This window comes from Phyllobates terribilis, unplaced genomic scaffold (genome assembly GCF_046119375.1).
Source record: "Phyllobates terribilis strain yellow unplaced genomic scaffold, ASM4611937v1 Scaffold_2__4_contigs__length_985480577, whole genome shotgun sequence".
In the NCBI taxonomy this organism is placed as follows: Eukaryota; Metazoa; Chordata; class Amphibia; order Anura; family Dendrobatidae; genus Phyllobates; species Phyllobates terribilis.
In genome coordinates this window covers 89,192,293-89,206,703 of record NW_027362762.1, presented here as the reverse complement: position 1 = coordinate 89,206,703, position 14,411 = coordinate 89,192,293, and the positions used below count along the sequence as shown (strand labels likewise).

General features: G+C 42.4%; 1 protein-coding gene across 5 annotated transcripts in view; it reads left to right on the top strand.

Moving 5' to 3' along the window:
- Nucleotides 1-14,411, top strand: part of ALKBH8 (alkB homolog 8, tRNA methyltransferase) — a 69,500-nt gene that overhangs the window by 33,119 nt on the left and 21,970 nt on the right. For 2 of the 5 annotated variants that reach the window (XM_073662191.1, XM_073662195.1), the window contains exon 12: nucleotides 4,303-4,897. In XM_073662191.1, the coding sequence (XP_073518292.1) occupies nucleotides 4,303-4,764 (462 nt within the window). In that variant the 3' untranslated portion in view covers nucleotides 4,765-4,897. Of the gene's footprint in view, nucleotides 1-4,302; nucleotides 4,899-9,851; nucleotides 9,916-12,602; nucleotides 13,213-14,411 lie in introns of those variants that run through there. The other 3 variants (XM_073662193.1, XM_073662194.1, XM_073662192.1) reach the window with 3 other exon arrangements.

The following is a 14,411-nucleotide window of genomic DNA, read 5'->3' as shown; positions in this document are numbered from 1 at the left end:
TATATTAACTCAAGGGGGCCGAATAATATTGCATGCCCCACTTTTCAGTTTTGAATTTAAGAAAGTTTAAAATATCCAATAAATTTCGTTCCACTTTACGATTGTGTCCCACTTGTTGATTCTCCCCCCAAAAATTAGAATTTTATATCTTTGTTTGAAGCCAGAAATGTGGCAAAAGGTAGAAACGTTCAAGGGGGCCAAATACTTTCACAATGCACTGTATATGACACAGGCATGGGCCGAATTCCCCACCACTGACATTTTATTTTAGGGGGAATCTTCTATAGTAGGGATGTCAAACTCAATGACACCGGTGGCAGGGAATGCAGGAATGCACAAATCGATCCATCACCACTCGCTCTACCATCTGCGCAAGGGTAGAGGACGCCTGCTGCAGCCATTTCTGGACCAATGTAGGTAAAACATTTGGGAGCGAGGGGGTTTGTCACAGTAATACGCCCAGCGGTGGACCTCCTGCGCCCTGACAGTCGTCGCCCCCAAGCGCTGCAGAATTTCAGTTTTTAGCTTGCCATACTCCTTGGCGTCTTGCAAGGCCAAGTCATAGTAAGCCTTCTGGGGCTTCCCCGTCAAGTATGGCGCCAGCACCTGTGCCCACTTCTCTGGCGGAAGTTTCTCCCTCTCGGCAACCCTTTCAAATACAGTCAAAAAGGCCTCTGTCCTCACCCTGGGTCATTTTCTGCAGGGCTCTCCTTACCGCCTTCCGGATGGAAAAAATGTCCACTGACCTTGTCTGAGCTGTTGCCATGCTGCGAATCGCCTCTGCAAGCAAATCCATTTGCTGCTGCTGTTGACGGTGCTGATCCTATTGCTGCTGGATAACCAGCTTACTTGTTTCCTGTTGCGCCATATGTTGCTGCTGTAACAATTTCTGGTGCTGTGCTTGCACTAGATGTTTAAGCAGGTCTTCTATTTTGTTTGGCGTCGCTTGCTGGCTTGTGGCAGACTTCTCCTAGGACATGCAGTACGTCTTGTAGCAGTCACACTTATTTGCTGGGAACGCTGCCCGCATTCTCCACCAATTGAAGGGGTGCTACTCACTTGGGTGTGTCTGGTGGCAAAACTGGAAGTGTTTCCATTTAAATGTCCAAGTCTGTTTATTGCTCCATAAACCGTCCAGAAGCAAAAGGGAAAATAAACAGCCTTCAGTGCAGGCAAAACAAAGAAAACCGTTTTCTAGACAGTCTCAGGTTAGTTAGTCCTGTTGTCACACAGGCTGGAGAGCATCCAGTCCACTGGCTCAGTCTAGATATCACACAGGAGGCCTTTTCCCTCCACATACACAGACCATGTGACAAACAACGGACTCCATTTTAACCTCTTAACCACACCCAGAGGTTAGGTGTGTGGGCAGTCCGACCCTCCCGTCTCTCAGGCTGCCAGTAAAACCTGGCATGAAATCAGAATAACCCTTTCCCATTTTAGGTCCATTAGGATTACCATAATTTTTAATTTTTGCCAAATGCCAGAATAATGAGAGAGAGAGAATGTTTTAAGGCATTTTTATTACTTATTGCAAAGTCAAAAGTTTACATACATTTCATTAGTATTTGGTACCATTGCCCTTAAACTGAATGACTTGAGTAAAACGTTTGGGATATCCTTCCACAAGCTTCTCACAATAGTTGGTCGGAATTTGGGCCCATTGCTCCTAACTAAACTGGTGTAACTGATCCAGGTTTGTAGGTCGCCTTGCTCGCAGCCTTTTCAGCTTTCCCATAAATTTTCAATAGGATTGAGATCAGGGTTTTGTGATGGCCACTCCAAAACATTGACTTTGTTATCCTTAAGCCACTTAGTTACCATTTTGGCAGTATGCTTCGGGCTGATGTCTTGAGATGTTGCTTTAGTATTGCCACATAATCTTCTTTTCTCATGATGTCATCTATTTTGTGAAGTGCACCAGTCCCTCCTCCAGCAAAGCAACCCCACAACATGATGCTGCCACCCCCGTGTTTCACAGTTGGGATGGTGTTCTTGGGCTACCAAGCTTCTCCCTTTTCCTTCCAAACGTAACAATCGTCATTATGCCCAAAAAGTTCAATTTTATTTTCATCCGTCCACAATTGTTTAAAGGCATAGTAATAATGTATGTAAACTTTTGACTTTGTAGTAAGTAATAAAAAAAATGCCTTTGAAACATTCTCTCTTATTCTGGCATTTGGCAAATATGAAAAATTATTGTAATCCTAATTGACCTAAAACGGGAAAGGTTTATTCTGATTTCATGTCCGATATTGAGAAAAACATTCATATGTGTCTTTTTATATAGTGCATGTAAACGTCTGGTTTCAACTGTGTGTGTGTGTATATATATATGTCTTATATTCTAGGTTCTTCAAAGTAGCCACCTTTTGCTTTGATGACTGCTTTGCACACTCTTGGCATTCTCTTGATGAGCTTCAAGAGGTAGTCACCGGAAATGGTTTTCCCTTCACAGGTGTGCCCTGTCAGGTATAATAAGTGGGATTTCTTGCCTTATAAATGGGGTTGGGACCATCATTTGTGTTGTGCAGAAGTCAGGTGGATACACAGCTGATAGTCCTACTGAATAGACTGTTAGCTGCTTTTTTCTTGCCATAATACAAATTCTAAGTAAAGAAAAACGAGTGGCCATCATCATTTCTTAAAGTAAAGGTCAGTCAGTGCGAAAAATTGGGCAAACCTTGAAAGTGTCCCCAAGTGCAGTTGCAAAAACCATCAAGCGCTACAAAGAAACTGGCTCACATGAGGACCGCCCCAGGAAAGGAAGACCAAGAGTCACCTCTGCTTCTGAGGATAAGTTTATCCGAGTCACCAGCCTCAGAAATCGCACGTCAACAGCAGCTCAGATTAGAGACCAGGTCAATGCCACACAGAGCTCTAGCAGAAGACACATCTCTACAACAACTGTTAAGAGGAGACTTTGTGCAGCAGGCCTTCATGGTAAAATAGCTGCTAGGAAACCACTGCTAAGGACAGGCAACAAGCAGAAGAGACTTGTTTGGGCTAAAGAACACAAGGAATGGACATTAGACCAGTGGAAATCTGAGCTTTGGTCTGATGAGTCCAAATTTGAGATCTTTGGTTCCAACCACCGTGTCTTTGTGCGACGCAGAAAAGGTGAACGGATGGACTCTACATGCCTGGTTCCCACCGTGAAGCATGGAGGAGGATGTGTGATGGTGTGGGGGTGCTTTGCTGGTGACACTGTTGGGAATTTATTCAAAATTGAAGGCATACTGAACCACCATGGCTACCACAGCATCTTGCAGCGGCATGCTATTCCATCCGGTTTGCGTTTAGTTGGACCATCATTTATTTTTCAACAGGACAATGACCCCAAACACCTCCAGGCTGTGTAAGGGCTATTTGACCAAGAGGGAGAGTGATGGGGTGCTACGCCAGATGACCTGGCCTCCACAGTCACCAGACCTGAACCCAATCGAGATGGTTTGGGGTGAGCTGGACCGCAGAGTGAAGGCAAAAGGGCCAACAAGTGCTAAGCATCTCTGGGAACTCCTTCAAGATTGTTGGAGACCATTTCCGGTGACTACCTCTTGAAGCTCATCAAGAGAATGCCAAGAGTGTGCAAAGCAGTCATCAAAGCAAAAGGTGGCTACTTTGTAGAACCTAGAATATAAGACATATTTTCAGTTGTTTTACACTTTTTTGTTAAGTATATAATTCCACATGTGTTAATTCATAGTTTTGATGCCTTCAGTGTGAATGTACAATTTTCATAGTCATGAAAATACAAAAAAATCTTTAAATGAGGTGTGTCCAAACTTTTGGTCTGTACTGTGTGTGTATATGTATGTATATATATATATATATATATATATATATATATATATATATATATATATATATATATATATATATATATTATATGTGTATATATATTATATGTGTATATATATTATATGTGTATATATATATATTATATGTATATATATATATATATATATATTATATGTGTATATATATATATTATATGTGTATATATATATATTATATGTATATATATATATTATATGTATGTATATATATATATATATATATATATATATATATATATATATATATATATATATGTGTGTGTATATATATATATATATACACATACATACATACATACATACATACATACATACATACATACATACATACATACATACATACATACATACATACATACATACACACATACATACATACACACATACACACACAGTGTATCTGATACATATTGACAGCTGCGTGATTACGACTTCTTTTCTTTTTTTTGAAATTTACTTGCAGGAAAGAAGACTAGCAGCGATACAAGAATTAATCAGTCTCCTGAAAGCAGGAGGAAAAGCTCTTATTTACGTGTGGGCAATGGAACAGGAGTACAAGAAGAACAAGTCAAAGTACCTAAAGGAGGGCAAGACTTCTAATGAGGCGATCCCGCAGAATGCCAAGTGTGACCAGGCTCATCAGGAGTCAGGCGCTGCGCTCCCCATACACACTAACAGGACTGCATTCGATTCTCAGGACCTTCTAGTTCCTTGGCATCTGAAAGCAAACAATCAATCTAGAAATAACAAAGCCACTAGTGCCAAGGAGGAAAACCAGCTGATGCCCAGCTCAGTGTATCACCGGTATTATCATGTCTTCCGAGAAGGAGAGCTGGAAGCTTTGTGCAGAAGAGTCACGGGTGTCACCGTCCAACAGAGTTACCACGCTCAGGGAAACTGGTGCGTCATTATAGAGAAGTTATGACAAGAGGAAGAGGAAAAAATATATTCAAACTACAATCACAAAAACCAGATTCCCTAGTATCACAGCTTTGGACTGATGTTTTGTATTTTATTTATTTTTTTATAGATTTTATTGCCATTGTGATATAATAAAGACAAATGTGATTTATAATAAAAAAAATGCATATATTATGTGACACTATTTTATGAAGTGCAATCGTTCGTCGCGCACTATACTGTAGGTGGCATGATGTCACTAGAAGTAACGTCTGGGTATCAGAATGATGATATTGACGTGCACTGCTTGCACTATTGCTACATATGAAATGGATTATAACAGTGCAATTCTGGGCAATTATTTGTCAGAAATATTACAGGATTTTGTTCATTGTGCTTTTTTGTTCTTTAAAAGTGATTTTCTATAACTGTTCTTTATAACATATGCACATATCTCCTTTGGAAATAAATTGCATGCTACTTAAAGAGAAGCTGTCATCAGGATTTTGCTTTGTAAAATACAGACAGGGCCATATTAGTGCTGTAATACTGATTAAAGTGATACCTGCGGTGAAGAAATCTGTTTTGTGGATCTTGTGCAATCAGTGTTTGAAGTTTTTTGTTATAATCCTGTCTTTGAATCAGGGCGGGCTATGGACAGTCTCTTTTCTTGTTGCTCTGGCCCCTCTTGAATGACAGGTCACTGATCCGTCGGTGACCTTGCTCCTGTTTTAAATATCGCGCTTGTGAAGTACTTTAATTTTTGTCTGCAAAAAACATTAGGTCTCCATCAAAATGGCGGCGCATGCGCTGTCGCATCTAAAGGTCTACACTAACTCTCTAAGCATGCGCCGCTCAGAGGACCAGCGCAATGTTTACGATGTCCTCTTCTGCGTGCTCCCGCGCCGGTCCTCTTGGCGGCGCATGCTCAGATTGAGAGTTGGTATACACTTTTAGATGCGCTTGTGCCGCCACCATTATAATGGAGACCTAATGATTTTTGCAGACAAAATAAAGTACTGCACAAGCGCGATATGTAAAATAGGAGCCAGGTCCCTGACGGATCAGTGACCAGTCATTCAAGTAGAAGCCAGAGCAGCAAGAAAACAGACTGCCCATAGCCCGCCCCGATGCGCGAAGACATGATTACAGCAAAAGTTTAAACACTAATTGCACAAAACGGATTTCTTCACCGCAGGTATCATTTTAATCAGTATTACAGCACTAATATGGCCATGTCTGTAGTTTACATAGCAAAATCCTGCTGACCGCTTCTCTTTAAAGGGAATCTATCAGCAGGTTAATGCTTTGTAATCTGAGGGCAGAAGTCACTGCGCAGTAGTTTTGTAATGTGTTCTCTAGGTATTAACAGGTATGAACAAGAAAAGCCTCGATTCTCTACAGACGGAAATTTTGTCTACCCAGGACCAATTGGCTGAAGTCTTTCACCCACCAAGAAGGAATTATTTAAAACCGATGTGGATAAACTGTTGAAGCTTTGGGATAAAAAGAAGTCAAAGACTCTAAGGCAAAAATAATCTAATGGGATCAATATGATTTCCAGAACAACACCGTGTATAGATGGCAACAGACACATCCCATGTATCGCTCCTCCTCGGTTTCCTATTTATCGTCTACAGGAGAAAACCAGTACTCTCGTCCCGAAAGACATACTTGTATATTGAGACAGTGTCCTGCCATTACACCTGGATCATCTAAGTTATAGGTTATTCTTTTATCTAAACACGTTTTGACCAGTGTTCAGATTGAGGTTCTGAGCCTCGGACTTTACTTTTTTTTCCAGCAGGAAAAGATCAATATTTGTTTGCGCAAAAATTAGTTTTGACAAACCACATATTGATGGAGAATGGTCTGAGAGAGAGCATGATGCTATTGCCACACTTGAAGAGCTAAGTGGAGAGAGGGAAGAGAAAACCCTTAATGATGGTAGGATTCTAGCCTCGAAATGTAAAAAAATCTCTCAGTTGAATCTATATCTCAAAATTGAAATTTTTGTAAAAGTAGTTATTGAAGAATTTGGGAAAATACTACTGGCAATTTCAAATGACAATCTGTTAAACAACAGGATACACTAAAGGAATTGAGACAGCTGAAAGACATAGTTATAAAGTCTGCTGATAAAGGGGGCAATGTGGTAATATGACCTACTTTGCTGTATGAAAAAGAGGCATTCTGCCAATTAAGAGACGTAGATTGTTATAAAAGATCTTTTAACCCCCACCTCCGTCTTTCAGGGCAAATTACAGGATATTGTGGATAAGGCGTTCCACGATGGGTTCGTCTCCAAAGAAGTTTGGGATGGTTTGGTCCTGAAATTCCCACGTACTGCCTGTCTTTATCTAAATCCCAAAGTGCATAAGTCTATGACATCTCCACCAGGTCGCCCAGTATTATCTGAGAATGGAAGAGTCTGACACTTGGGTAATTGTAAACCACTAGAGCACACAAGTCAAACTCTGACCCATGGGCTAAATCTGGCCCGCAGGGTGATTAGATTTGGCCCGCAACACCAGAACCACTAGCCCTATGTTGGGCCATTATTCTGTATAGAGGACTTTGTGGGGCCCATTATACTGTGTGGAGGACTATGTGGGTTCCCATTATACTGTATGGAGGACTATATGGGGCCCATTATACTATATAGAAAGCTATGTGGGGCCATTATACTGTTTGGAGGACTGTGGGGCCCATTATTCTGGATGGAGGACTATGTGGGGCCCATTATTCTGGATGGAGGACTATGTGGGGCCCATTATTCTGGATGGAGGACTATGTGGGGCCTATTTATACTGTATACTGGTTGGCCCTCGACTTTTGAAGTTTTTAATTTTGGCTCTCTGTGTTTGAGTTTGACATCCCTGCACTAGAGGAAACACTTCCCCCATATTTTACGGATACAGAAAATGTCTTAAGGAAAGCAGACCATTTTGTTTTGGAGGAGGACATGTGGATTTTGACACTAGTTGACTAATTTAAATCCTGAACTTGTTGAGTTTCTTTTGATTCTCTTAGAGTTTGCTTTGACACACTATTTTTTCATTTTCAAGGGAACCTTCTACTTAGCTCCAGGAGACCGCTATGGGGACGGCCTTTGCACCCTCCTTCGCAAATCTTTTCTTGGGGCTGTGGGCAACGTCCATCTTTTTCACTAACCCTTTACCATCTATTGAATAAGATCTTAAGTGGACTTTCTATATTGATGACATCTTGGCAATTTGGAAGGGGACTGAGGATGAATTGCTTGCTTTTTCACAACAATTGAACGAGAACAACATCAATATCAAATTGACCTGTTGCTGCAGTAAATCGAGTATTGATTTTTGGAACATCTGTATCTACGACGCAGAGGATAGGTTTCTCCACACTGAAGTGTTTAGGAAAGAAATAATAGATAATTACCTGTAACATGCTTTGTCCTCACACCCCTGCCCTATGAAAGAAGGCATTCCATCGATAAAGTTTTTAAAGACACTGAGGATCTGTTGTAACGATTATTCTTTCCATAAACAGGCACCAGGAACTGGCTACAAGATTTTAACAAAGAGGTTATTGGTACTGTCTGCTCTGCTTGGACAGTGTGAGACCATGTGGAGACAAACCCCCGACTAAACCCACCCAGCTGTCAATTTTTTTCCTTAATTTCCAGAAGTGATAAGAGGTAAGTCACAACATAACCTTCTGATAAAAGATGATCCAGAATTATACAGTACACCATTAAACGTGTCAGTGGGGCTTTGAGTTATTCAATTACATTAGAACTCTAGGATCTTTCCTTCTTGAGGTTACTTTTCCCCTACATGTGTTTTCGATCTCTTGACTTTCAATTGAGAACATACAGTACAGACCAAAAGTTTGGACACACCTTCTCATTAAAAGATTTTTCTGTATTTTCATGACTTTGAAAATTGTACATTCACACTGAAGGCATCAAAACTATGAATTAACACATGTGGAATTATATACTTATCAAAAAAGTGTGAAACAACTGAAAATATGTCTTGTATTCTAGGTTCTGCAAAGTAGCCACCTTTTGCTTTGATGACTGCTTTGCACACTCTTGGCATTCTCTTGATGAGCTTCAAGAGGTAGTCACCGGAAATGGTCTTCCAACAATCTTGAAGCAGTTCCCAGAGATGCTTAGCACTTGTTGGTCCTTTTGCCTTCACTCTGCGGTCCAGCTCACCCCAAACCATCTTGATTGGGTTCAGGTCTGGTGACTGTGGGGGCCAGGTCATCTGGCGTAGCACTCCATCACTCTCCTTCTTGGTCAAATAGCCCTTACACAGCCTGGAGGTGTGTTTGGGGTCATTGTCCTGTTGAAAAATAAATGATGGTCCAACTAAACGCAAATCGGATGGAATAGCATGCCGCTGCAAGATGCTGTGGTAGCCATGCTGGTTCAGTATGCCTTCAATTTTGGTGTAGAACAGGTTCAATAGTTAGTTATAATAGGGCAGTTCATTTTCACCATGGGGTAACCCATGTGGAATCTCGCCATCAGCCAGTATAGAATCACTCCAAATGGCAGGCCTCTCTCTGAATACACCCATCATTTTTATATATCACACAGGCATAGGCTGAATTCCCCACAACTGACATCTTGTTTTAAGGGAAAGCTAAAGAAAAGAGGCTGCCCAAAAGCATGACACTGGTATGACCTTGGAGAGACAGCTATAAGTCAATGTCCAACCCTTTCGTGAAGCTTGCAAAATGACCAGGGATAAATGCCAAGCCAGAAAATCCGCTACAGACAGTTTTGGACTGTTTTCTCCATATGTACAGACTGGCCTTGTGTTTCCTGACAGCCTCGTAGGCGTATATGACGCTGTTGAGTTCAATTTAGAAGACCTGCAGCCAACCCGAACATTGTGGTTCGTACACTGTCCGTGAAAATCGGACGTGTGAAACAGGCCTTATGCTGTAAGGGGGGGGGGGGAGCTGCAGTGGATTAAAGAGCTCACAGCACAGCTCCACACATTCACTTTTATAGAGATGATGGAAGGGGTAGAAAAGACCCAAGTTAAATAGGTTATATACAGTATATCTGCCAGCATTAGTAAAGATATTACAGAATACCACATATCTCAACAGATACCAAGAGGAGTGAGGGCCCTGCTCGCAAGCCTGCAATCAGGAAATAGAGGAGACACAAAAGGTAAATGGTAAAAAGTGCTTATATTGTATGGTGCAGCCATCAATCTAATAGGGTATTCACATAGCGCTGCATGAACCGGTCGCCAACCAGTATGTGTACAAGTATAGACACAGAGGGCTTCTAAGTGCATAGAGGCTGTGTAAACACGCTACGAGGGATCAGATTTGGAAGAAAATTTTGGAAGAGCAAAACAGGACTAGTTACATAAGTGAGGTGAGGCCAGTCTAAAGAAGTGTGTTTATTGGGCACTCTCAAGTATTGGGAATTAATCAAATTATCCTGGGTAATGCATTACAGAGATTTAGCACAGCACCTGAGACGTCTTGGAGATGGGAATGGGAGGTTTGGATTATTGAGATTGAGGATGTTAGTCTTAGGTCATTAGTAGTGATGGGCGAACCCAAACAGTAAAGTTCGGGGTCCATACCGAACATTTAGTGTTCGGACACGGACTTCCTCAGCAAGTCCGTGTTACTGTTTGGGATCGGCACCTCGAACATCGGGTGTTTCCCACACTGTCATCTGTGTGACTGCGCAAGAAACACCGGTGGCTCTGATCGGCGGTCAGATCATTAGCATGCTCTCCATGACAGCCGGCTCACACTGACACAGGAGCGTAATCGCTCCTGCAGTGTGTAGCACTGAGCTGCGGTTTGAAAGGTCACTGGAGTTCATCAACCGATGAACCCCGTGACCTCACATACTGCACTGATCACTGCGTGAGAAGGTGTCGGGAGACTCGGTGGCTTTGAACTCTGAAAGGTTACCTGAGTTCAAGCCACCGGGTCTCACAGTAGCTCTAGTGCCGGACTGTTGAATGCCGGAGTGCCAAGTGCCGGACAGGCACCGGGTGCTGAGTGCAGCTCACATCATTGTGGCCTGTTCTCCCTGAGATCAGTGCGACCAGGCGACAATGATGGGGGTTGTAGTCAGCACCTGCAGTGTCATTATGTGTAAAATAAATAATTAGATTAAAAAACAGCGTGGGCTCACCCCAATTATTCATAACCATCAGAGGGAAAGCCACTCCCCGGGGGCTGATATTACTAGCCTATGAAGGAGCCATTATGCCAAAATGTTCCCTAGCTATTAATAACAGCTCACAGCTCTTTGATTAGCGTTTACTGGCTAGATTACAGGGGCACCCCAGAAAGAAGTTGACGTAGGGTCCCCCTATAAAATCCAGCAAAGGCTAAACAGACAGCTATGGGCTGATATTAATAGCCAGGGAAGATCAATAAGATGCGCCAAATTTGACACTTAGCCTCAGTTCTTCTCACTTGCTCTGGTGCTTTGGCAATGGAAGAATAGAGTTTGGGTTCATGTCAACCTTGTATTGGCAGCTGACATGAAGCCCAGGGGATAGTAATGGAGAGGCGTCTATAAGACGCCCCGATTACTAAACTCACATTAAACGTTTGTAAATAAACACACAGCCTGAATACTGAATAAAATTGTTACGAATTGTGGTTCTGTGCTCCCACCTGGGAATGGAGCAAGTCCGGTGCTGCTCTGCTTCGGTTGCAAGCGCCGCCATTGTCCTGACCCTGGAGGCGAAGCTACTATGCGTGCAGGGAAACTTTCCCAATCTTGTGGAGCGTCGCATTCTGGTGTTGTGGGATGTGTGAGGACTTGGGACGCAATGACTCTCACTGATTTCTCTGCCGGGGGAAGATGGGCAGCACGTTGTTGTGTCTGGCACTGAGCAGTGATGGGAGTATGTCCAGTCTGCTGCTGAAGCTAGCTGGGAGTGGCTGTCTGGGTATGATTGGGAGGTAATCAACACCTGATCAGTAGGCGGGCTATTTAACCTTGCTCCCTGCTCAGTCCTTTGCTGTTTATTGCAGTTCCTATATGCTTGGTGGTGAGTGGTGCAAGCATTAGTTCTGCTATCTTTTCAGGGGTTTTCTCATTTTCTCTTCTGGTTTCACTCCCGGGGGTTCTTGCAGAGGTACTCACCTGGTTCTTGACTAGGCACCAGCTGCGTCACCAGACATCAGCTGTCGGGCGACAGTAGGCCTGGGAAGGGCTCTGCCAAAGTTCCCCATCCATTTACTGGGAGCTGGGTGAAGAATATTCCTGGCCCTCAAGGGCTCGCCTAACTGGGCAGCTTGTGCCAAGTGCATCTGTGGCAACACCTTTGCTGGTTTGGTGCCAGTCTAGCTGGATTCCTCTTCGAAGCACATAACAACAATCCTTTATTTGAAATAAATGTTCACACCATTTTACTCATTTATAAAATAAAAAACAGTTATACTCACCTAACACCTAATCCATTGAAGCCATTGTCCCTTGTTAAAAAAAATAAAACTAAAAAAGCAAATTTATACTCATCATAACGCCTAATCCAATGAAGCCATTGTCCCCTGTATAAAAAAACATAAATAAAAAACAACCACAACCCTCACCTGTCCGAAGTGAGGATAATCCATACTGTCTCACAACGATCCGATGACTTAGAGAAAAGTCACATCAGCTGTCACTGATGTGACTGCTCTCCACGACAGCCGGCTTACACTGACACAGGAGCGTAATTGCTCCTGCAGTGTGTAGTGTTGAACTGCGGTGAGAAAGTTCACCGGAGTTCAACAGCTGATGAACCCCGGTGCCCTCACTTGCAGAACCACTTGCTGCATGAGAACTTTCTGCCATCTGCGTGATTATGATTTTTTTTTTCTTTTGGTTAGTTTTTTTAACCTTACTTGGAGGACTGGCAGCTATATAAGAATTAATCAGTCTCCTGAAAGCAGGAGGAAATGCTCTTCTTTACGTCTGGGTGATGGAACAGGAGTACAAGAAGAACAAGTCCAAGTACCTGCAGGAAGGAAAGACTTCTAACAAGGCGATCCCACAGAATGCCAAGTGTGATCAGGCTCTTCAGGAGTCAGGCGATGCTCCGCATACTCACCAACAGGACTGCATTAGATTCTCAAGACCTTCTAGTTCATTGGCATCTGAAAGCAAACAATCAATCTAGAAATAATGAAGCCACTAGTGCCAAGGTGGAAAACCAGCTGGTGCTTGGCTCAGTGTGTCACCGGTATTATCATGTCTTCCGAGAAGGAGAGCTGGAAGCTTTGTGCAGAAGAGTCACGGGTGTCACCGTCCAACAGAGTTACCACGATCAGGGAAACTGGTGCGTCATTATAGAGAAGTTATGACACAATGGGAAAAAATATACTCTAGCTACAATTATAAAAATCAGTCTCAGACGCCCTAATGTCACTGCATTGGACTGATGACTGTATTTTATTTATTTTTTTATATTTTATCGCCATAGTAATATAATAAAGAGGATAAATGTGATTAGTTAAAAAATGCATAAATTATGTGACCCTATTTTTCAAGTGCAATCGCTCGGCGTGCACTAGGTGGCATGATGTCACTAGAAATAAAGGCTGGGTATCAGAATGCTGAAACCACTGTTTTCTATTTGCTACATATTAAATGGCTTTTGTTCATTGCCCTTTTTTGCTCATTTAAAGGGATTTTGTATAATAGTTGTTTACAAAAAATCCACATATCTGTCATGGAAATAACTAGTAAGCTACTTAAAAGCAAATTTTTAGCTCCTTTGAATGAAAAGGGGTCTAATCTTTGCGCAAATCCATGAAATCTGCAAATTCATGGCAGAAGTCCAAGGGAATTAAAACCTGAAAATTAAAAAATTCCTTTATCAGGAAGTAAATATACATCACAGGGATGGCACTGGAGCGGGACCTGGCTGTGTCCAATCCACCTGCTGGGACTAGCGCAATCGCCAAATCCAGCAATTTAACTGCTTAGATGCCAAGGTCAAAAGCGATCATGGTATTTGAAGAGTTGGTGATGAAGGGAGAGAGCTCCTGTCAGCCCACTGTCTACCCTACCCTCCAGTGTGATCAAGGGGTGTCTATGTCAACTAAAGGTCCAACATGTGATATTGCTTGAGAAAGGCACTGTGGAGCTGAAACGTTGCCTGTTACGCAGCTGCGGTTCCTGTGAGCCGAGGGGGGCCCGGTGCCAGTGCTGGAACACGGCTCCCCGCCCGTCATCACACGTTCATGATGAAAGAGGGAGCCGTCCGCTCTCTCCCCCATCATTCTCCCGCATAGCGGGCACAATGACGTCACTACTTCACGCCCTGTGAGATGAGCAGTGACGACAACATTACAATACACTTGCTGCAGAAACTGGAGCAGCGGGGGAACGAAGAGGAGAGATATTTATTTTTTTAAATCCGTGAGTACATTATGATGGTAATAATACTGTATTGAGGACTATGGGGTGCATTATACTCTATAGAAGACTATGGGGTGCATTATACTATATGGAGGACTATGCAGAGTGAATTATATTACTCTATGTGGAGTGCATTATACTCTATGGAGTGCAAATAAAAAGGAGAAGAAAAAAGCGAGATAATGGTCATAAAATATAATAAAACATAATTTTATTAGAGGACAAATTGATCAAGAAATTTTACAATGAATTTACAATGTAGCGAAATGGAGGCA